This window comes from Vigna unguiculata, chromosome 5 (genome assembly GCF_004118075.2).
Source record: "Vigna unguiculata cultivar IT97K-499-35 chromosome 5, ASM411807v1, whole genome shotgun sequence".
NCBI classification, from domain to species: domain Eukaryota; kingdom Viridiplantae; phylum Streptophyta; class Magnoliopsida; order Fabales; family Fabaceae; genus Vigna; species Vigna unguiculata.
Window position 1 is genome coordinate 41,931,935 of NC_040283.1, and position 23,222 is coordinate 41,955,156.

Consider the following 23,222-nt stretch of genomic DNA (forward strand, 5'->3'; position numbering starts at 1 on the left):
GTTATATCATATAAATTCTTTATCATCCATTTACAAGAAAATTTTAGAGTGAAAGTAAATTATTTTCTTATTATGTGGGCTGAAAAGCTCTGCACCTCCCATTCAGTTTCAACTTCTATGTAGACATTAAAAGGAAATTAAGTGAAGTATTTAAATTAAAAGAATATTCACTGCCATCGGCAAGGATCACGTCAGCTTATACAAAAATACAATCGTCCCCATTGTTCAATGGGCACAGAACGCAGACATGAGAAATCTAGAATCAATGCACTCGATGTTTTACAGGCCTAATATAAACACCTTGAAGTGTCAAAAAATTGCCTTTCCTATTTATTTAATTTACTTTATCTCATTTTATTACCACTCGAAAGGTGAACACGCAGTGGCAACAGCATTTAAAATTTCCATCAACGATGACTTCACTGCTTAATGAGGTTCCTGATCACATACGGAAGTATGCCACCATTGTTAAAGTAAGCAAGTTCCACCTGAAAATACAAGGGTGTGTTACACAATAATCTAAGGACAAGTTTTTGGAACGCCGAAATATGGCGCTCAATAATAGACCACAATTTACATTAAATTGCATCAATGGACAAACATGAATAAGGGACATGTTTAAATTACCTCAGTGTCGAAACGAGCTGTGCAGGTGAAAGATTTTCCAGTATCCGTTGTTACGGTGACATCTTGGCCAGGCCTTATCTCGCTGATTTTACTCGGGAGATCAATTGTATAACGCTCGTGACCGGTCAATCCTAATGTGTCAGCGTCCTCACCAGATTTAAAGCAAAGAGGAATAATACCCATTCCTACCAAATTACTACGATGAATTCTCTCAAAACTTTTAGCTATCACAGCTTTGACACCCTGTCAGAAATAAGTACACGTTATCATGCTAGCCATGAATAAGTCTCGAGATATGTTCTGAAAACCACCAAATGACAGGCTATATATGACTTACCAATAGCATGGGACCCTTAGCGGCCCAATCTCTGGAACTCCCACTACCATACTCGGCTCCAGCCAGAACAATGGTGTCCTTCCCTTCAGCCTTGTATCTCTGGCGTAAAAGAAAAATCGTGGGGATTAGAATATCAAAAGAGCAAAAATCAGACTGTTTATCTCATTGTCCTAGCACAAAGGTATCCCCACTAGTTCTACTATGGGTGGAAAAATAATCTTTTACTTTTCATATTAAGGTGACTGGTGGATTTTGATCCTTTATCAAGTCTATACTTGGTTTAGAAGTTTTCTGGTTTAAAATCCATTAGAATAACTAAAAGGTAAAAATTGTCTGGTAGTTTTCATTTTTTTAAACTCCAGAGATAACCTTAGTGCTGGTTGGGGGTAGCGGATAGTAAGGAGGGAGAGAAAGGAGTAGAGAAGAAAGAGGAGTTGGTTTTTTCCAAAAAGCTCCTTGATTCAGTTCCTTTTTCCTTTTCTTCAGTAAATGTTAAACTTTTTATTTTTAAAAATCTTTCCAGAAAATGCATTGTTGTTCTCCAAGGGGAGGATCCAAAATTGGGAGATTTAGTTGCAATAACAAGCCTTGCAGTCATTGCAACCAGTCGTGAATTAGTGATTACCTATTTTAATTATTTAATAAGCAAGACCGAAAAATTGATGTACATAACATGCATTATAAAAAAAAAAATCAACGTTTTTCCTCATCAGCAAATGGCTGTTAGTTTAAATTTTGGAAAATGATTTAGGAAAGAAAAGGTCAATAAATATCATACGAAATAAAAAGTCAGCCACTTGAAAAGCAAGAAACAGCATATTATACTTCTTTAGTACATAATTTACCTGCGCGGCATCAAACACATAAAGCTTCTCCCCGGTGGGAATGTGAACTGTCTTGGGGCCAACCTCCCCATTCAAGAGCTTGTTAACAAGACGAATGTTTGCAAAAGTTCCCCTCGCCATCACTTCATCATTGCCACGGCGACTTCCATATGAATTGAAGTCTTTTTGTTCCACCCCTCGCTCCAGAAGGTATTTTGCAGCTGGACTGTCCTTGTTAATGTTTCCAGCAGGAGAAATGTGATCAGTTGTTATGCTGTCACCAAAATTCAGCAGACAGTAGGCATCTTTCACACCATGAGCACCGGGTGGATCCATGGTCATACCCTTGAAGTATGGAGGTTCATGAATGTATGTTGACTTCGGGTCCCATGAGTACAGGGTCTCGGCGGGAACTTGCAGTTGGTTCCACATAGTGTTACCTTTGGTAATAGCTTCATATGTGCTTCGGAACATGTCAGGCAACACACTGGATTGAACAGCCTATGAATCAAGTAACCAAAGTTAATTACACAGTAAAATTTGTAAATTTTACATAATGAGGAATTTAAACATCATTTACATCTGCAATTTCTTGAGTGGATGGCCAAATATCCCTCAAGTAAATATTCTTTCCATCCTTCCCTGTTCCTATTGGCTCCTTTTCAAAGTCAATGTCAACCTGGAAATTCAACCAAAAGGTAAATGATATGTTAATAGTGTACACACTCTAACGGCAAGTTTAGTTTCAGAAAATGTTCGAGTTGTTCTCTACTTTCACTTTTGATTACAACAATGTCATTATTTCAACTTTGTTTCTTATTTATAAATGTCAGCATAAAAAACAACAAAACAAGAATTGTTCACCGTTTCATTTGCAAATGTTTGAAAACAAAAAACATGGCCTTCTTGTGGTCAATCGTGGAACAAAAAATGGAAATAGAAAACACCCTCTCAACGTAATAGGTCCTATATTCCATCAACCTTTTAACGGACTAGTTAATAAAAAAGAATCCAACGTACTAAAACAAATTTCAAGATAAAGCTAATATAGTTGGCAGAACACGGGGACATATTAGTCGGAGACATTAGCACGCAATGTCAGAAGAAAAAATAAAAATAGCCTAAGCCCATAGCAAATTGTAAGTCAAGATCCCAAGTTCTGGATATAAAAATTCTAAAAATTTGATAGATAATTGAAAATAACACATATAGCACTGCATTTGAATTCAGTGTAAGTCTACTATATTAGAAATAGCAACCAGAACATGTACAAATATATATATATATATATATATGAAGAGTATCGACCAGACAACATCAACGTCTGAGGTCAGCCTCCAGACCAGCACTTTTAACATATCAGTTTTGTTTTTTCCAACAAAGTACTTGACAATCACAATCTAACCATTCTTCATAACAAGATATGAAAATCAGACTATATGAACGAAGCAATAATAAAAACCCTTTCATATACACAACAAAAATATGGATCAGGGAAACATACTGTGCCAGCAAGAGCATAAGCAACAACTAGAGGTGGTGAAGCAAGGTAATTAGCTCTGGTCAAGGGATGCACACGGCCCTCAAAATTACGGTTCCCAGACAACACAGCAGAAGCCACTATGTCTGCCCAAGACAATTATAAGAATTTAATCAGTTCAGTAAATGTTAAGCAGAATCCGATTAGTAGTTTATCTAAAAAGTTATAAGCATGACAATTGCAAGAATGGCAGAATTTAGCTTCAAGTACAGAAACGATATTTGATATCTCACCATTTTCAGAGATAGCAGAAGCTACTGACGGGTCCAGTTCCCCAGAATTGCCAATACATGTGGTACAGCCAAATCCAACAATATTGAAACCCTGTTCATTTAGATACTTTTGCAGCCCACTGACCAAAAAATATAAAACAAGTTCAATACATTTCTCAAGAATTGAGCAGACTGAGCAGGGAAGTACATTTATAATACAAATTAAAAAATTGATATTCCACTATGAAAAGTACCTCTGAAGTAGATATTTTGTAACAACTCCAGATCCAGGAGCAAGACTTGTTTTTACCCATGGCTTAACCTGTCAACCAGTAAAAACATCTACAATTACGAACTAGAAAAGGACAGCATAAATAAAATACAATTTGGCACCTTTGGAAGTGGAAGAAAAACTGGACAACATCATTTAAGCACATGTTTAGAAGTACCACGATGACAGTTTCTAACATCTATTTTGGTGCCTAACCTTCAAACCAAGCTCATGGGCCTTCTTTGCCACGAGACCAGCCCCAAGCATAACACTTGGGTTTGATGTATTCGTACAGCTTGTGATTGCAGCAATCACAACACTGCCATGCTTGAGCTCTGCTGGCTGCCCGTGAAAATCAAATTTTGCAACTTTTCCTTGTACATCTTTTGGTATAGCAAAACCCTGAATTTCAAGAAAACATGCAAGAAGATTAAACTGCTGCATGCTTTATGACAGCAACAGTGTCACCAAGTTAAAGTCTACAACTTGAAACTATTAGAATGACAAATACTAGAAAAAGATTAATGTCTTTCATTCTTATTATCATACCCTTTCTGAAATCTTGGTAGAGTGATCATAGAAAATAAGAACTATAATAAAGAAAGAATAGTATTCAGGAAATAGGACTCACTTCACCTCATGTAACATCAAACATGTTTTAGATTGAAGTTTCAAGAAAGAAAATGGCAATTTCTTTCTCTTAACATACTGTTGTCATTTCTATTGGGCACTGGGTGGGGCTATTTATAATGCTACCCCTTGATTGCCCAGTTTGCAGAAACAAAGTCATACAATAAGTAAACAGGACTCCCTTCACCTCAGGTAATATCGAACATATTTTAAATTCACGTTTCAAGAAACAAAAATAGCAATTTCTTTCTCTCAACATAATGTTGTTATTTCCCTTGTGCACTGGGTGTGGCTATTTATAATGCTACCATTTGATTGTCCAAGTTTGCAGAACCAAAGGCATTCAGTAAACAGTAAAGTAATTTGTGTTTGATGCAACAATCTGAAATTCAATTTGTGATCATCATTTAGGTATACGTTAGTTCTAAGTTACCACGGACACAAAAAAAAAGGAGACAGCAAACTTAACCTAGTTACTTGACCATCACAGCATTACTAACCTTAAATCCCACTTTGTTGTCCAGACAAGCATGCCAATCAGCCTTCATTTCTTTCAAAGGCACCCGATCATGAGGTCTGGAAGGAGTATATTCAGTATGAATTACCACACAGATTATAAAGCAGAATTTTTTTAAACAAACGTTAAATGCAAGACATGTTTTGCAAAATGAAAGGGTCTTACCTCTTGGGTCCTGAGATGCATGGTTCAACTTCGTCGAGGTTCAATTCAAGATAGGATGAATAAACTCTATCCGGTTGAGGCTGTATTTCCAGAAAATAAATTAACTTTCCATACCCTGACATATACACATTTGTTTTGTTGAAAAGGAGTACATAGGATATTAAACTAGTATTACCTCATTATAGTCAATAAACAATTTGTTTGCCCTGAGATAGGCCTCTATCATTGCCACCTACAATGTCAAAAATGAAATTTAAGAAATCTCACAAGCATTTCACATCATTGGAAAATAACGAGTGCATACTTACAGTCTCATCACTTCTTCCAGTTAACTTGAGGTATTGTAATGTAACGTGATCTACAGGGAAGAAGCCCATGGTTGCACCATATTCAGGAGACATATTGGCAATTGTGGCCCTATCGGCTAATGATAGCTCACCCATACCATCACCTATAGAACAAAACCATAAATACCGTTAAACAGTTAGAACAGTTCAGCATAAGCTAAAAATAATGAAGAAAAACAAGTGTAGCCAATTACCATAAAATTCAACAAATTTCCCCACAACACCATGTTTCCTAAGAATTTGTGTCACAGTTAGAACCAAGTCAGTTGCTGTAACTCCATTGCGCAACTTTCCAGATAACTTGAACCCAACAACACCAGGTAACACCATGCTCATAGGCTGTCATTATCAAAGTACACATCATTAGGAACACCACTGTAACTAAAGTTCTTTATGAGCTAAGTTTGAGATAAGGATAAAAAAACTTAATTCTAAAGAACAATTTATCAGAATTCATCACATTTATAGGGAAGTACAATATTATAATCAAAACACATTAACCACCAATAAACCAAAATTTGGAAGTAAATATACCTGGCCAAGCATTGCTGCCTCTGCTTCAATACCCCCAACACCCCATCCAGCAACTCCAAGCCCGTCAATCATTGTTGTATGTGAATCAGTCCCAACAACACTGTCGGGATAAAGCAGGCCTTCACTGTTGAAAACAACACGTCCAAGATATTCAAGATTGACCTACAACAAGACAAAACAAGTCCCCGTAATTAACAATAAATAACCATAAAAAATATATTCCATAACATCATTACTAATGTCTGATTAGCGCTTACCTGATGTACTATACCAGAACCAGGAGGGACAACAAGCATGTTACGGAAAGCATTAGACCCCCATTTAAGAAAAGCAAATCTCTCCTTGTTTCTCTGGAACTCAAGCTCCATATTGGCCTGCACTGCATTCTCTGACCTTGCTACATCAACTTGAACTGAATGATCAATAACAAGATCAACAGGAACCTGACAACAATTATAGCCAAGAGTCAGAAACACTTGTACTATAGCAAACATAGCATGTAGGGAAAATATGGCCATGGGGGCTATTTGTTAAATTTCTAAAATCAGAATAACTAGGCTTAACAGTTAGTTTTAAACTGTTTTTAGTAATTACTCAAACTTTAAAGTAATAGTTCTCGAAGATTCACTTTTAGGGAAAATTAGTTCATAAAATCCTTCATTGCTATGATACGGTTTTTGAAATAGTAAATGAGCTGTCTAGGAAATTAAAATAGCCTGCAATGCATGCAACAGCACAAGTTTCTTTCAAATAATATAAAAAATATAAAGGAATCCTACACAGTTAATCAAATCATTAAATGTTTCCTTATTAGTCTCACTCTCAAACCTCTATTACCACATACAACTTCAAAAACAATTCAGTAAACAACATTTGATCTTAAACAAATTCCTAATCAAATTTTATGCATGTTTAATATAAGTTCATATCAGTCAGCGGATAAACTCCCTTAAAAGTCACTTTGGTTGGGACTGGCCGCATGGAAAAATATATCAACAAATGGTTTTTACTATGTATGATGACACTGCTAATAGATAGAATTTCTTTTAAAACGTATATACAAAGTAAATCAGGAGGAAATGTTATCTATCTATCTATATATCTATATATATGAATGTGTATGAAAGTTACAGTACCAAAGCACACTTTAGATAGACAGTCGGTAATACGCAAAGTAAAAAGAAAATATTGTGTATCAAAAAGCCAATAATTACTAATGAGAACAATTACAAGTTTAAGGCACGTAGAGAACTCTACATAGCACATAAAAATTTGGAATCTCTGCATCAATGACTGCACAGAAAAATTATAAGAATGGTGTATACCAGAGGATTGATCTTATTAGAATCACTGCCAAGCTTATTCATAGCATCACGCATGCAAGCCAGGTCAACAACAGCAGGGACTCCAGTAAAATCCTGATGTGAGAAGAAAAAACAGGTTAAAGAAAGAACCCAAATGATTGTATATCACCCATCCATGACCACAACTCTTTTGCCGCACCCAGTATTGAACAAGTTACCTGCAGTAGAACGCGAGCAGGCTTGAAAGGAATCTCAACTTGCTTCACAGAAGAGTTTTCCCAGTCAATAATCTTCTCAACATCTTCTTTAGTAACTTGGAAGTTGTCACAATTACGGATGGCAGATTCAAGGAGAATTCTGATAGAGTATGGTAACCTATCTGTCAAGGACCACATAGTTGAAACCATCAGCAAAAAAGAATTAACAAAGAGACATCGCTATTTTAAAGAACTAGAATTTTATCACTAATCATCATTAGATTACGATAATAGAACTACATAACCAAAATTCTAGTAAATAAAATTAAACAATTACGCTAGCAAATTACCAATTCTCGGATCATTGAGAGACGGAAGGCTGTAGAACTTTCCAAACTCGCCACCACCAGGCTTAGGGAGACTCGTTAGATTTCCCTTGAAAGGATTATCAAGAGCTGAAATGGCACTTACGTTAGATGACCGATCAGAACACAAAATTCAGCTGCATACATTAGAGATACTAAACTACAAATCACTCAGATAAAGCACAATCCGTCAGCACTAAATAATAAACATAATAATACTATGACAACAAAAACAATAATTAGACAATTATATTATAAAGATATTGCAGTATGGATTAATATTTGATGAATTAAATAATGTTCAGTTTAAATCAAACCCGGTTGGGAATATACGAGTGAATATATGATTTCTTTTCTCTTAACCTCGTTATTTCACAACTATTTTATAACTATTTTTTTTATCGGCGAACAACTATATTACAATTATAATAATAATAATAATAATAATATGAATTGATGATGGATTAAACGTTGAGGTTATATATGATTTTTCCTCTCTTAACCTCGTTGACGATCGGACAGAAGATTCCAGAAAAGAAAAAGGGCAAAAGGAAATTCAGTCAATTCAAACTTCAAATTCGATCGAAATACGAAAAATCGCATCCAAAACGAACGATTCTCAGCCAAGCGAAGCAGATCAAAAGAAACAGAACTCCAATATTGCGGGAGAGAACAGTGAAGTACCACTAGTGGCGATCCTCCGGTGGAAGCGTTCGATGAGGGGAGCGACGGCTCTGATCTGATGGCGGAGGCCGAGTGGAGAGCGCCAATCGACGCCGTGGCTCCATCGCGGAACGGCGGAGCCGAAGGAGCGCGCGGCGGTGGAAGAGCCGGGTAATCGGCGAGGAGCGGAGCGAGAGAAGGCTCTATAAACAGAAGTGGAGGTAGAGGAAGCAAGCGTAGAGCGAGAAGCTCGGAGGAGCGAAGAGGCTGCAGAAGCCATGATCAAAGCATTCGTATGCTGAGAAGCGTGTGGAGAGCGAACGCAAACTAGGGCTTCTTTTAGCTCTAGAAGAAAATAACAGTACCCAATATTTCTCTATATATATAAGCCTACTCTCAATTATTACTGAGGATAATACCAAGCAGAAACCGTTTTATTGAGACCCGAACCCGTTCCTCTGCGGGAGCTTCCATACTATGCAATCCTCATGTCCAATCAACTCTCTAAAATACCCAACTTATCGTCGTAGGTTATTTAATTTTTCTTTTACTTGTTATAACAATTCCTTCCAACACATACCCGGGTTCCCGGCAAATTTTTCGAATTTTGGCCAAGTGGCTTCATCAAGTTGTATTCTTTCATTTAACTTTATTCCCATCCCTGGCGAAAAAACCACCACCGTTCCCTTCTCCCGTTATTAGCTTTCTATGACTAACGAATCATTCCACGTGCTTTCTCCATCGTTGATTTTTCATCTTTGATGCAATAGCTCAATGCAATGAATTATTCATTTATTCTTTTCCTTGTTTTACATATCACTGGTGTCGGTGTTCACTTTTGTGTAATGATAATCACGAGCCAACTTGGTCAGCATTGCTTAGCCGTTGAAAGCGCAAGGATCATCACGTGTGGCTAGGGTTTATTGTGGTACATGCGCCTGCGATGTACCATAGTTGATTTTGGTTTATTTATTATCATGATTAGTAATAAGAGTTTTTGTTTGAAGGTACTTGTCTGAATTGGTTTCAGAAAGTGGGAATAATACTCAGCCATCGAAACCGACCAGGAATAATATTCTATGGTAGGTCCAGCACAAACGTTGACGATTCCCAACAAGACTAATATTTTGGATTTTTTTTTATTAATAAAGCACTCTTTATATTTTTTAAAGCAAGAAAATTTAAAATTTAGTAAAGTCTCTTGTCATGAAATCAATTTAAAACATCTTTTAGTATTTTTAAAAGTATTTTAAGTATATAAGCAACGGTTGACATGTATTATTAATCGGTTAAACATTTTAAAGTATCACATTATTTCGTATCAGCAATATTTGGATACCTCCATATATAATAAAAAGTAAAGAACTACATTATTCATATTGAAAAGAAAAAGTCAAGTTAATAAAATTATACTAAAAAGGAAAAAAAAGTGACTTGTTAATGTTAGGGATGTTTGGCAGAAAAAGAAGTTATTCTCAAATATAAAGCTGGAAAAGTATATTTCTCATATCTGGTTTATCATATAAAAAAAGATATTCCAAGAAGACAAGATTCTTTGAGAACGAATTTGATCTAACGATATAAGAATAGAAAATTAAATAAATAGAAAAGTTACTGAAAAAAGTGCCATGCTACTTTTATTAAAATGTTGAATGATAAAGATTTTGGTAAATTTAAGCGTTTTTCTAAAAATTTATATAAATATTTTCAGCTATAATTTAATTTCCACTAATCATAGTTCTTTTTATAAATAATGATTCACTATAGTTGGCTATGGAAAAAAAAGTGTATCGTCCGCTAAACATCTCCCTAAAGATAATTGAAAGAAATAAATAAATCTAGGATAAATTTAATACTATTAAGTTAATTTGTATTAAAGAAAATAATTTTAGATCAAGTTCCTTCAGAATATAAATAAATAGATTTGTCATATAAGTTTTCTTTGGTAAATAGAATTGTGAACTATATAAAAAATTTAAAATTATTATTTTATTGAGTTAAATATATATATTTTCCTTCCTTAATCTACTTTTAAAATTTGTATTTTATTTTTAAGTTATATATATATATATATATATATATATATATATATATATATATATTTACTTTATAAAAGTAATGTAAGATTTTATCTCTAATAAAATAAATAACACGTTGAGGTTATATAATATTTCATTGCGAAACTTTGTTATTAACGTGATAAACACTCCAAATACCATTTGTTCGAGAGATATTTTAATTTTACATGATTTCATAAAATATAATAGAGAAAGACATTTATATTTAATCTAGAAATGAAAAACATGTTTTATAATAGTCTATTTAACCATTTTATTAATAATCATTATATCAATTATATTTTTATCACTTTTATTTGTAATCATTATTATTTTTAAACTAAGAAAATAAAAATACACTAAATTATATAAAATATTATAAAAATATTATTTCTTAACCTAAATTGAGATATTGAAAATATTTTTCCCTTAATAATTTTCTATTACAATTTCTTTCCAAGTTACTAAATGAATATTTATTGTTTCCAATCTGGGTACAATATTTTAAAATCTATTAAGAAAGTTCCTGGATGAAAATGTTTATTATATGAAATTACTTAGAAAATGTGTTATAACAATAACTTATATATCAATAATATATTTGATAAAATGTTTATCGAGCTTAACATGTTTTATCTTATTATATAGTATTGAATATTGGTTAATGTTTATAACTCACAATAAATTGCATTGCATCAAAACCTTTATTGTAGGCTATAATAGGTAGCCTACTTACTCTTCACACAACTCTAATGCTCTTCCCTAAAAGTTTAATAAATCACTCCTTGGTTTTTTTAATTTTTTTTTTACTGAGAGTTTCATGCAGTGGTTAAACTCAATGATTTTATAAAATGTTTTTATGGAGATATTTTTCAATTTTAAATAAAAATTTAAAATGTATTTTCACATAATTTTCAGTAATTATTTTTAAAATTATAATACAATTTCTCTCAAGGATGATTTGGTAAATATCTAATATTATTCACTATAACATTTTTAAATATATCATATTCATCATATTATAAAGAAACTTTCATCTTAAATCACACAATATTTTCCTTAATCCAAACAATTACAACTTCACCTTTTATTTCCTTTGAGATTCACTCAAATCTACTCTTCCAAATTCACCCTCTACTCCAAACACACCCTAAATGAAATGAGTAACCTTATGAGAGACATTTTATGTCCATATTTCTTACCTAATAACTTATTTCTTAACTTCTCACTAAATCTCACACAAAACCTCATATGTTATTATCGTTTGGATCCTTATTTCACATTCACCCATCTATGTTGTCCCCTTTTAGTTATAAAAGTGTTGGTTCTACCCTAAAACTGTTAATTATGTTTTCTTTCCATGCAAATCATGTTCTCTTTCATTGAAAGTCTCGCTACCCCTATTTTTGCACCCATCCTATATTTTTCATTGTGTCCTTTTTTTTTGTTTGGGATTAAGGAATAATCTTGGATAGGTTACAATTAAACTCTTATTTTCTTTTCACTTATTAAGCTAAAAAATAATGTTTCTTTCATCCTTTACATTTCAACTGACATTGTTCTAACATCACTTGCAACGAGTGTCTCTTCCACATTTTTTAAGTCCTTCCACAGTAAAAGATTGCACTTATTTGTGTTCACCCCTTTTTGAAACTCTTTTCATTTTCCATGGTTGATTTCTAACACCTTACACCACATGGACTATTTTTGATGAAAAATGTTTTGTACTCACTTTGCCTAGAAGTGAATGCATTAAATATTCTAACATATTTCACATATAAGCCACAAATGTGTATGGGTTAACATACGTCCTTCCAATTCATTTAAGTTATTTTTCATTCTAACATTTTTTCATCCTCGCAAAAATTGATATTGCATATTTGCATTCACCTTATCTAGAATTTTAAACAAAGACAAAAATAATAAAGGTCAATATGTCATGATAAAGTTAAATGCTTAAATTTTCACAAAGTCGGTATACTCCTAAACTTTGTTATGATTAACTCCAGTATTAAGTCTTCTTATAATTATTGTTTATAAGGATTCAAAAAGTAAAAAGGTTACAATTCAACAAAATTATGACTATATTATATTTTTACTTGATTGCCTCTTTTGTCCCACATCCCCTTTTAAAGAGGTTTACTTGGAGTTTTAATGTTAGCTTAAAACTCCTTAACATACTATTGATGACTGACACATTATTGAAGGTGACTTCTCCTAAAAAGATTGTATAATGGTAAATCAATGTCAAAATTTTTGTCACCCACATTGTGGCCTTTATACATGCCTTGTTCAATAACTTGTTTCGGCTTCTTCTTTTTCGTAAAACAGGGTTGTTTTGAACCTGTAATTGTAAAATAGGGTCAATGAACTTTTTATTTTTACAGAATAAGGTGAAGTCGTTATGACTCATGACGAAGTCGTCAACATACATGACGACTTCACTTTTTTCATACACATAAACTAGTAGGAATCCTAATGTATAGGAAGTCTAGGTACATCCCATTAGTTAGGTACAATAGGGAAGCTTGGGAGGGATGTACTCGGCCACGGACACGACAGGAAAGGGTGTTACTCAAGATAAGGCACAGTCAGTAAAAGAGGGTTAGAGTGGTGTGGTCAGAGGCATGTATCTCGGCCCAGGTGCCGTAAACATCACGGTCCAATGGCTAGACACATTTCAGGCACTGGAGTCAGGGAGTGGCTTGGTAGGGTGGCAGGCACGTGTAGGGTGGAGGCCGAGTAGATGTCGGCCCTTGGTGCCTGGTACATCTCGGCCCAAGGGTCCTGATGCGTAATGGGCCAGCAGTGCAAAGGGGTAGACCCATCCCAGTCACGGCAAAGATAGCACACAGGTCCAAGAGTTCGGAAGTCCAATGGAATGTAGAAATGTTACCGTTAAGGTCTGGGAGGCAGTTACTGTATTGATTAAGATTCCTTAGTGTTTAATGGGAGAAGGAAACCGCTCTGTAGGCAATAAAAGTGGGAATAATGCCAGGTAGTATAAAAGATATTTTTACTGTCTAATAAGAGGTAAGTTATCTGAAACTAATATTTTACAGAGAGTATCTGGGGTTATTGCTGACTTAAGCATCGGAGTATTTGCAGGTACCCACCCCTGACGGTGAGCCAGAGTCAGCTGTAAAGAGAAGAGACATGAAGTGGGAGGAAGAATACTGAAGGCCTTTGAGATCGCTTGGCTCTTACCCTTACAAGAACACCTAACAACTTCATTTTCGCAAAAAAAAAAAAAAAAACAGTCACACTCATGACGACTTCAGCTTGAATGTCGTCATGAATCCTTACGACTTCACTCTGTTAGGCAGAAAAAGAAGTCCATTGATCCTATCTCACAATTACAGGTTCAAAACAACCTTGTTTTACAAAAAAAAAAAAAAAAAAAAAAAAAAAACACTTGTTTCATTAGGCCACTCAAACCTTTCGCTACAAACACACCTAAAAATGAATGGTGCTACAATATTTCCTTGTTTCAATTTTTTCTTTTTTGCATTTGGAATTTTATTATAGGGCTTCCAATAACCAACGCATGTGAATCATGTGTCAATATATTATGTAATATATATTTTATGAAAACACGACTTTCTTAAAATGTGTAATAAAAAAATTCATGAAATCAAGTCATACATGTATTTATATTTATGAACATAAGTCACTTTGTTTTCAACCTCTCCGCCACTTCATTAGTTATCAACACAATGTGTAACATGTTTTTATCACCCAATAATGCACCTTTCCTCTTATAAATCACTTTTGAAAAAACTTGCTTCATATTCAAAGGTGCATTGACTATTATTTTATATATGCAACTATGCAACTAACAATAGAAATAAGCTTGTAATCTCCAAGGTCTAAAGGATTACTTGTAATAAAAAAAAAGACAAAGGATGTATTACATCCTCTTGGTGTGATAGCAATATGAAATTCCTTTATAAGTTTTAGCAAATCCATCTTTATTGTCCATTAGAAGCATTTGATCAACTTGAAATCATATCCATCAACATATATGTTTTTATCATACTCACACTCTTAGTCTACATAGTTTACATCCCTCTCCTCAAAAGGACTTATTAACATTGAATTATTTCCATTATATATTGGAAAATTGAATCTCATCCAATCTCAATTTCCTTCCCAACTATTGGCTTAACAAATCTCATATGAAAAAATTGTTCAACTTATTCTAATTAACAAAGAATTGTCCACCCATCCATATTACACACTTAGCCTCTAAACATGATAGTCCTTGTTTTCAGTTTTTCCTTCAAGTGAGAATATTGAGTTGATGTCAAAGAATAGACTCATTATTCATAGTAATAAGGAATACCAAAGAACAAATTATAATAATGTAGAAACCGGGCTAAAGATTTAAACAATTCAACATGTTCACAACCATAATCATATATGGCGGTACACAATTATATTAGACTATTGTTCATTTTCTTTTTCTTTGGACCCTAACTTTTTTTTTTCTTAAAATATACCTATGACCACTAATTTCATTCAATTTTCTTTCTATGAATCAAATGCAAAAATACTATATTTTGAACGAAGAACACATGAACACACACATATTAAAAGAAAATTAAATTTTTGTTTTTTTTTTACAAAAAATTAAGATAAGAGAAGAAATTCAAACCATAACCTTGCTCTGCTACCAAATGATACAATCCTAACCGAAAACATGATGATTTTTTTTACTATGGATTTCTTCTATAAGATAAACAATAAAATTGAGAGTAAAGAACGCAAATTTAAACAAAGATGGAAAGCGCCACAGTATAGTAGATTGATAAGCAAAGGAAGATTCGCCACAAAAAGATCTCTCTTTGATAAAAATGAAAGGGTAGACGCCACAATCAAAGATAGATAAGTTAAGACACCACAATTCAATCCAAGATTGATAAGTCAATACGCCATAATCCAATATAAGATTAATAAGTCAAGACGTCACAATCAAGATTGATAAGTTTAAGGTAGATTCGCCACAAGTTGTTAATCATTTATAAGAATCTAAAGTTTTAGTCCAAGAACCAAACAAACCATCTCTTAAAGAAACAATTTTATTAATGAACGAAGTGATTACAAAAATTATGAAAATGCGTATAAATAGACTTTCCCAATATTCCAAAGATAAAAGATAAAAGAATAAAAATAGGCCCAACTATAAAAGTTGAACAACCACCTTAAAAAAATAAAAACTAAATCAAAAAGTGATGATAAAAAAATAGACCCAACCACATAGGCCAAGCGAAATTCAATAATTAAATTTAATTATCTAAATTATTATTTAATTGTATGATCTTCACCTCTTCATGTCCTTTTAATGCTAAAAGTTCTTCCTCAAGTTTTTCAAGTATATGTCTGAAAGATAGTCCTCTATCAATAATTCTTTTGGGGTATTAATTATATGTATATGTTTGTTGCTTATTTGTACCACTTACTCTCCTAGATATGCCAATAAGGCATTTATTGAAACATAAGCTTTCATTTCCAAAATTGTTATAAGATGTGATCTTTGAATACTAGTTGTTCTTATTGGAATTCGACGTGTGGACCTTTGGACAGGTAACAATATTTGAATGGGTTGGAGAATCGTGATGTGTGCTCCTAAGGGCTGGAACCCAATAGAAGATTCATATGTAAAAGACTATTCGACGCTCAAGTCAGTAAGAAAGTTTGGATCTATTAAAGTAAGAAAGAATGAATATGAGAGAATCTGTATTTCTTTGTGAAATACTAGGTGTATTTATAGGATTTTTTGACTCTTATTATTCGTGTGATAAAAATAGATAGTATTAAGACAATATCAAATAATGTAAACAAATATAACAATTTACCGTTTATATGTAAAATTACTGGAAAATTAACAATTATGTGATACATTACCCGATATAGTAAATACTCTGTAAATATATGGTATTAAGAAATATTGAAACATAATCAAACTACCGAGGTTTAATCACATAAACAATTAATATATGAATATTTGCAGTAACAGATATATCTCAGAATATCTTCAAACTACTTTAGGTCAACAAAGTTAAACGAGACTTATTATGCCACGTCACTTAGCATGTTTCTTAGACCAAAAGATATGTGTACTAGTTTTTGTATTTTTTTAAAACAATGTAGACTCTTTCTCGTTTTTTCGGTATATTTATATTAGTGTTATTTTGGCTTTAAATCAGGAAAGTTTATTATAGATTGAAAATTTTGTCCAAATTGATGGGAAATAAATATTTTTGCTATAATGCATTTGTCATTGGAAATTAAAGTGGGGTGATTAGCTTTTAACTCTAAAACAATATTTAGATTATATGTAGTATTGGATTGGAACCAAAATTTTATATTAAAATTGAAGATAAGTAATAATAGCATTATTGGTTTCCAAGTAGCATTAGCATATCCTTTTGGATTTTTGGAGCAATTAATTGATGATTTTCAGGACAATTTTCCAAGACAATATCATTTATTGGTTCATTATGTTCAACAAGAAATTGAAGAAGTTCAAGGAAATCCCTATGGTTAGCATAACTAGTTGATTCATCATGACCAGAAAAAGCTAATCCTTGCTTTAAAATAAAACAAATGCAATCAATTGATGTTGTCAAATGTCTTCTATACACGTCACGAATTTGTTCAAATTACTTAGATATTCCAACTTCAATATGTTGATTTTGATTCATTAAATCTTGACACTTCCTACAAATATGACTATTGATGACAAATAAATCCATTTTCGTGGGTGTTGTCCAAATCCTTCCCATTTTGACGGAGAATTCTTGCATTGGTTGGGGATGGGTATAGGTATGGAGAATATCCGATTTTTTTAATTGAGGATGGGGATGAGGATGAGGATGTACATATCTGTCCTGTCCCCGTATAAATTATTAAGGCTTGTCATAAACTTTATTCGCATCTCCAAGATAATTTTCATCTTATCACAACCTCTATGCAATTATATTTAAATGATGTATATCAATCAAATATTTTTTATGTCTCACATTTGAATATTTTTACTTTTTTAATATTTTTATTTATTGTATATTTTATTTTCACACAAGAATGTTTACCACTCTTAATTTAAGGGTTCAAGAACATAAATATTTCATCTACTAGGTATTATAAAAAGTTTATTTTTTTTATTATATTATTACTATTATTTTGTTTCATTTGAAGAAGTTTTTTCTTTCGTTAAAACAATTCTCCTTATTTATCAACCATCCATTATATTGAAATTTGAAAAGTTTTCTTAAATCTCTAAGTTATTTCTCATCTTATTGTATCCTTGATTTTAATTTGTTCCCTTTATGCGATTTCATTTAATGGTTTCTCAAATTGTTTCCAAGACACAATTGATAATTTTTTTAATATTTTAATTTGTTGTTTATTTTTGTCATGTAGAATATTATTTTGATGTTTTTTATATAATTATTTTTTATTTTATAACTCATTATCATACCTGTAATTTTATCACTATAATTGTTTAAATAAATTTTATTTAATATAACATAATAATCTAACGTAATTTTCATAACTTTTTCATTATTATCCATATGTTCAAAAGATGAAAGATCTATGTTCAAATTCCATTATTACTAGTTTAATGTTTGCGCTCTGTGTGATTTTAATAAAGTAACATATTATAACTTTAGTGTATAAAAAAAGATATTTCATTATAATTTTAAAAATTGAAGTAAACAAATATTTAAAATATTTGTTAATTTGAATATTTGTTTTCCTTTTATATTTTTTTTAAATTTTATCAATTGGGTTTCAGTAACTTTTGCAAATTTAATAAATGTTTTAATTCTCATGAAACTTTATTTTGTATACAAATTTAAAATCTATACATTTATAATTTTTTTCAAAATATTTGATATTGAAGAAACAACCATGCTTTTAATATTTGATAATATTATATTTCCTTTACCTAAATTTTATGTTATTTTATAAAAATTAATTAATTAATATCGAAACATTAAGGAAATCCGTACGAGTGTATTCTCATTATCCAGTAAAGATGTGGATGGGATACAAATTTAATACGATTAAATTTAGATATAAAGATGAAAATGCATTTTTTTTTCTAAGGATGGGTATGAAAAAACGAAACTCGTCTCCACTCCGTACTATTATTATACCTGATTATAATCACTAGTAGGACCTCTAATAATAAAAGATGAAAATATTTCTTTCTTATTATAAATTATAATTTGTGAATCCCATTGTAATATATATATATATATATATATATATATATATATATATATATATATATATATATATATATATATATATATATATATTTAAAAATAAATATTTATATTTAAATTTTGTATGCAATTAAATTATTAGTCTTTAATAAAATTATATAAACATCTAAATAAATAGTATATATATATATATATATATATATATATGATTAATAAAATGAAAAAGTTTGAAATAAAACTGATATCTATTTTATGTATTTATTGTAGTATTTTTTATTTTTTATCAATTGATTTATATAATTTTATTAATTTATATAATTTTCAAATTATAATTACATTTTTATAATTTTAAATTAATATAATAAATATATTATAATTTTAAAAAGTCCCGTGCTTTCAAGGTTACAAATACTAGTTTCTATAAATTACAATTTAGATTATTAATTGAAAGTTTAAATGATTAATTTTGCATTTAAATGTATTTAGTTACCAAAAATTGTAGCCATACGAAATTTATGTTTTTAATATAAATTACTTATTATAAATTTACTAGCAACTTATATAGTAAAACATTAAAATTAAAACAAATCAGGAAAAAATAAGTATGATCTGTAATGAATTAGTTTTTGTATCCGTGCAATGCACGGGACTATTTAAAAAATATTTTTTTTGTTATTACAAATAACAATAATATTAAAAGGTAAGAAAATTGTGTAATAATATAATATTTGAACATATAAAACTTTAATGTTTTGATTATATTTAATATTATCACATTTAAACATTATTTAATATCATCATATAGAATTAGTAAAGTTTTTCTATCCACCTTTAATCTTGGTATTTTTTTTGAAGAATTTATAAGTAAACTTTTACACTTGATTGGTCCACATGTATTTTATGAACAAAAGTATATTTGAATTTTCTAAACGAAAGTGTTTTTTAAAATGTAATCACAATAAAATTTAAATATAACAAAAAATAAAATAAAACATGAATACAAATAAATATAACTGATAAAATATTAAAGGAATAAATAAACCAATGTAGAAGTTTGAATTGAATTTCTAAAAGAATATCATAAACAATAAAAATTTTAAAACAATAATTTATTATTTAAAGATTTTAGTTATGTCGAAAAAACAACATATTTGAATATTTTTTTGGGTTAAATATGTTTTTAGTTTTTTAATCTTCGATGAAAATTAGAATTAGTTCATCTTCAAAATTTTAGCTTAAAAGTCCTCAAATTTTATAAATGTTTAAATTTAATCATTTTAACCAAATTTTGTTTAATTTATTTAACATTTCAAATGTTTAAGGTTTTAATACCGTTTAACACATCTATGTTTTAATGTTAGCTAAAAAAATACCATGAAACTCGTTTAAAACATAAAATAAACATAACAAAATTTAGTTAAAATGACTAAATCTGCATACATATACAGTTAGAGGAATAAATTGGGCTAAGGTTTTAAAGAAAAATTAATTTCAAATTTTATTAAAAGTTAAGAAAAAAAAACATATTTAATCTAATTATTTTTAGAAACCCTAATATAATAAAATTTAAGTTTTTCAAAAAAAGAAACATAAATATGATAAGAATTCTAAATTTTGTAAAGATTTATTTTATGTACAAAAAAATATATATGAAGTCATTAAAAAACAACTACTAATGTATTTTTCAAATCTTAACCTAATGTAAATTTAATCTTTTGCTAAACTTTTCTCTATTAGACCAAAATTTAAATAACTTTATTTAAATATTTTGAAGCACAAATACTGACCATGTAAAAATATTAGTGTATTTATTTTAATTATGTTAAAAACAAATAAAAAATAAAATAATTATGAAGTGTTTCTCGGTTAGACATTGTCAGACAGGGATTTATAGTTGTATTTATGACATTTTTATCATCATTTAAAATGACTATCCTTAATCATTTATTTGTATTCATTCTTGATATGGGTATATACAATTATACATGTATAAATATCGGAAATAAAATCTAGTTATATTTTATTAAAAAATATAATAATTTTAATAGGGGTAGATTTCCATTGTATCAAAATAAATAAAAATAAAGACATAAAGACATTGCATACAAAATTGGTACCATTCTACACTCTAAATTAACCTTCAAAAAAAAGGTATATGTTAGGTAACAGCAATAAAAAATACTACTATAAATATAAACAATATATTGTGATTTTAATTTAATTGACCATTTTATTAATTAAATTTTAAATGTTTTAAATATAATATTTATCTATATATTGTATTCATATACAATTTTATTGAAAATTAATGATTTTAATTATGTAATAAATGACAGTAAATATATTGTATTTATGAATTTTATTAAATCTAGTTTTAGTTTTATATATTTTTATCCAATATTTTTGTGTGAAAAAAAAGTGAGAGTTCATTTTTGTACATTTTACTGTAAAAGAAAAAGAGAGATTTTTTTAAACTATTGTAAGATAATATTTTTAATGCATAAAATTAAGTGAAATATAATCTTCATATAATTTTATACATTCTTAGACATATTATTATATTAAAATAATACATTTAATAGTAATGATAAATTGTTATTTTTACATATAACAAAATATAATTACTCTTTCACACTTTATTTTTATTACTTTCTCAATTTTATTTCAAAAATAATAACAAATGTTACTCTCTATATTTTTTATCAATACCTATAATTATATGAATGTCTTCTTCCAATAAAAATAAAAAAATTAAGAAAAAATAAATGAACTAAAATAAAAAATGCAAATTTAAATTGTAATAATAACAAAAAATTAAATCAAATTAATAAAGATTAATTGACAAAATATGATTCCTCAAATCTACTAAGTACAATTATATTTGGTTTCTAAAGCATGTAGTCTGAAAAACATGAGAAAGAGAATTTCCTCATTCTATAATTATTAATTAAAAATATAAATGATTAATTTTGCATTTAAATGTATTTAGTTACCAAAAATTGTAGTCATAAGAAATTTATGTTTTTAATATAAATTACTTATTATAAATTTACTAGCAACTTATATAGTAAAACATTAAAATTAAAACGAATCAGGAAAAAAGAAGTGTGATCTGTAATGAATATGTGGATGAATATTTCAGGGAAAAAGAAAAATAAAAATAAAATTGGGTGGAGGCAAAAACAAAACAAAAGATCTTAAAATCCCGCCTCCTTAAGCCTCCGTTTTGAAACCCTCACCCCAACGCGCTCTCACCCTTTCCCGCCTCTCTCACTCCTATCTCCCTCCTTAAAATCCCTAATCCTCATCTTTCCATTACAATCTCTCTTTCTTTCTTTCTGCCTCTTTTTCTCTCTCTCTCTCTCTCTCCCCGTGTCTTTGATTCTCTGTACCTTCGATTCTCACTTCTCGCTGTCTTTGCCATGAACCGCAGAACCAGACCTAGCATCTCTCAATCTTTGCACAAGTACCTCAAACCCGGCGCTCTCGCTCGCATCCGTGATTCTCGCATCAGCGCCAGATCTCACCGTCTCAACACCATCCTCCGCCACCAGATCTCCCTTCGTCGTCCTCCCTCGCCTTTGCCGCTCCCTCCCGCCGATCAGACACAGGCGGCCGCCGCCGATTTTCCGTTTTTTGTCGCCAGGATCTACGGCCCGCGCTATCCTCAGCGCAAGAAACTCATGGCCGCCAAGTCCGTCCTCTTTCTCCCTGTCTCTCCCACCACGGACTCGCCCGATCTCGTCGACGCCTTAGCCGCCGATTTTCTCGTCGCGAATTGAGCTAAATTTTATGCGATTCTTATATTGTAGAATGTAGAGTGGTTTCTATGTGCAGATGTAGCACTGTTGTTTAATTATGTGCAAAAACAAAAAAACCTTACTCAGATACGCCTGAAATTAATAAAGTGAAATCAATTTTCCTAGTGCATGTCTGTTTCTCCAATTTATTATGTTTCTGCTTGCGTTAATAATTTTCCTATTGTGATGACTTTGTTTGAATGCACACTGAAGTATAGTAATGGTTAGCTTCAATTTCTCTATGTAGATCTTCCTTTAGAGTGGAAATTAAAATATAGAAATAGTTACCTCCAATTTCACTATATAGATACTCCTTTAGGAAGTTATAGTAATGAACGCATTCGCTTGGTTTTGACATTAATATCTTCCTGTTTGATAAGTTAGTTTGAGATTTAGGGTTTATTGGTGTTTCATTTATTGATTGGTTCCTCTGTTTGTACTGTGGTGAATTAATAGTAACTTTATTATTCTGTTTTAACCAGTAATTAGTGTGTTTATTGGTATGTTTCAACCAGTAATTAGTGTGTTTATTGTTCTGTTTGAACCAGAAGTTAGTGTGTTTATTGTTCTGTTTCAAAGGCATTATTACAGTGGT

The 23,222-nt window shown here is 30.7% G+C and overlaps 2 protein-coding genes across 2 annotated transcripts; one reads left to right on the forward strand and one right to left on the reverse strand.

Moving 5' to 3' along the window:
- Window positions 1-126: 126 nt before the first annotated feature.
- On the reverse strand, window positions 127-8,904 carry LOC114183593 (aconitate hydratase, cytoplasmic). Its single transcript, XM_028070666.1, has 20 exons — window positions 8,555-8,904; window positions 7,856-7,960; window positions 7,527-7,687; window positions 7,330-7,422; window positions 6,262-6,447; window positions 6,005-6,166; window positions 5,665-5,809; window positions 5,432-5,574; window positions 5,299-5,355; window positions 5,124-5,203; window positions 4,942-5,017; window positions 4,028-4,213; window positions 3,795-3,862; window positions 3,562-3,680; window positions 3,293-3,414; window positions 2,369-2,467; window positions 1,810-2,289; window positions 965-1,063; window positions 628-870; window positions 127-488 (listed from the first exon to the last, which is right to left on the reverse strand). Exons 1-20 carry the CDS (start codon window positions 8,811-8,813, stop codon window positions 420-422), a joined length of 2,952 nt encoding a protein of 983 aa, XP_027926467.1. The 5' UTR covers window positions 8,814-8,904; the 3' UTR covers window positions 127-419.
- A 13,157-nt stretch (window positions 8,905-22,061) lies between these two features.
- On the forward strand, window positions 22,062-22,757 carry LOC114185745. Its single transcript, XM_028073639.1, has one exon. It carries the CDS (start codon window positions 22,250-22,252, stop codon window positions 22,607-22,609), a length of 360 nt encoding a protein of 119 aa, XP_027929440.1. The 5' UTR covers window positions 22,062-22,249; the 3' UTR covers window positions 22,610-22,757.
- Window positions 22,758-23,222: the final 465 nt, after the last annotated feature.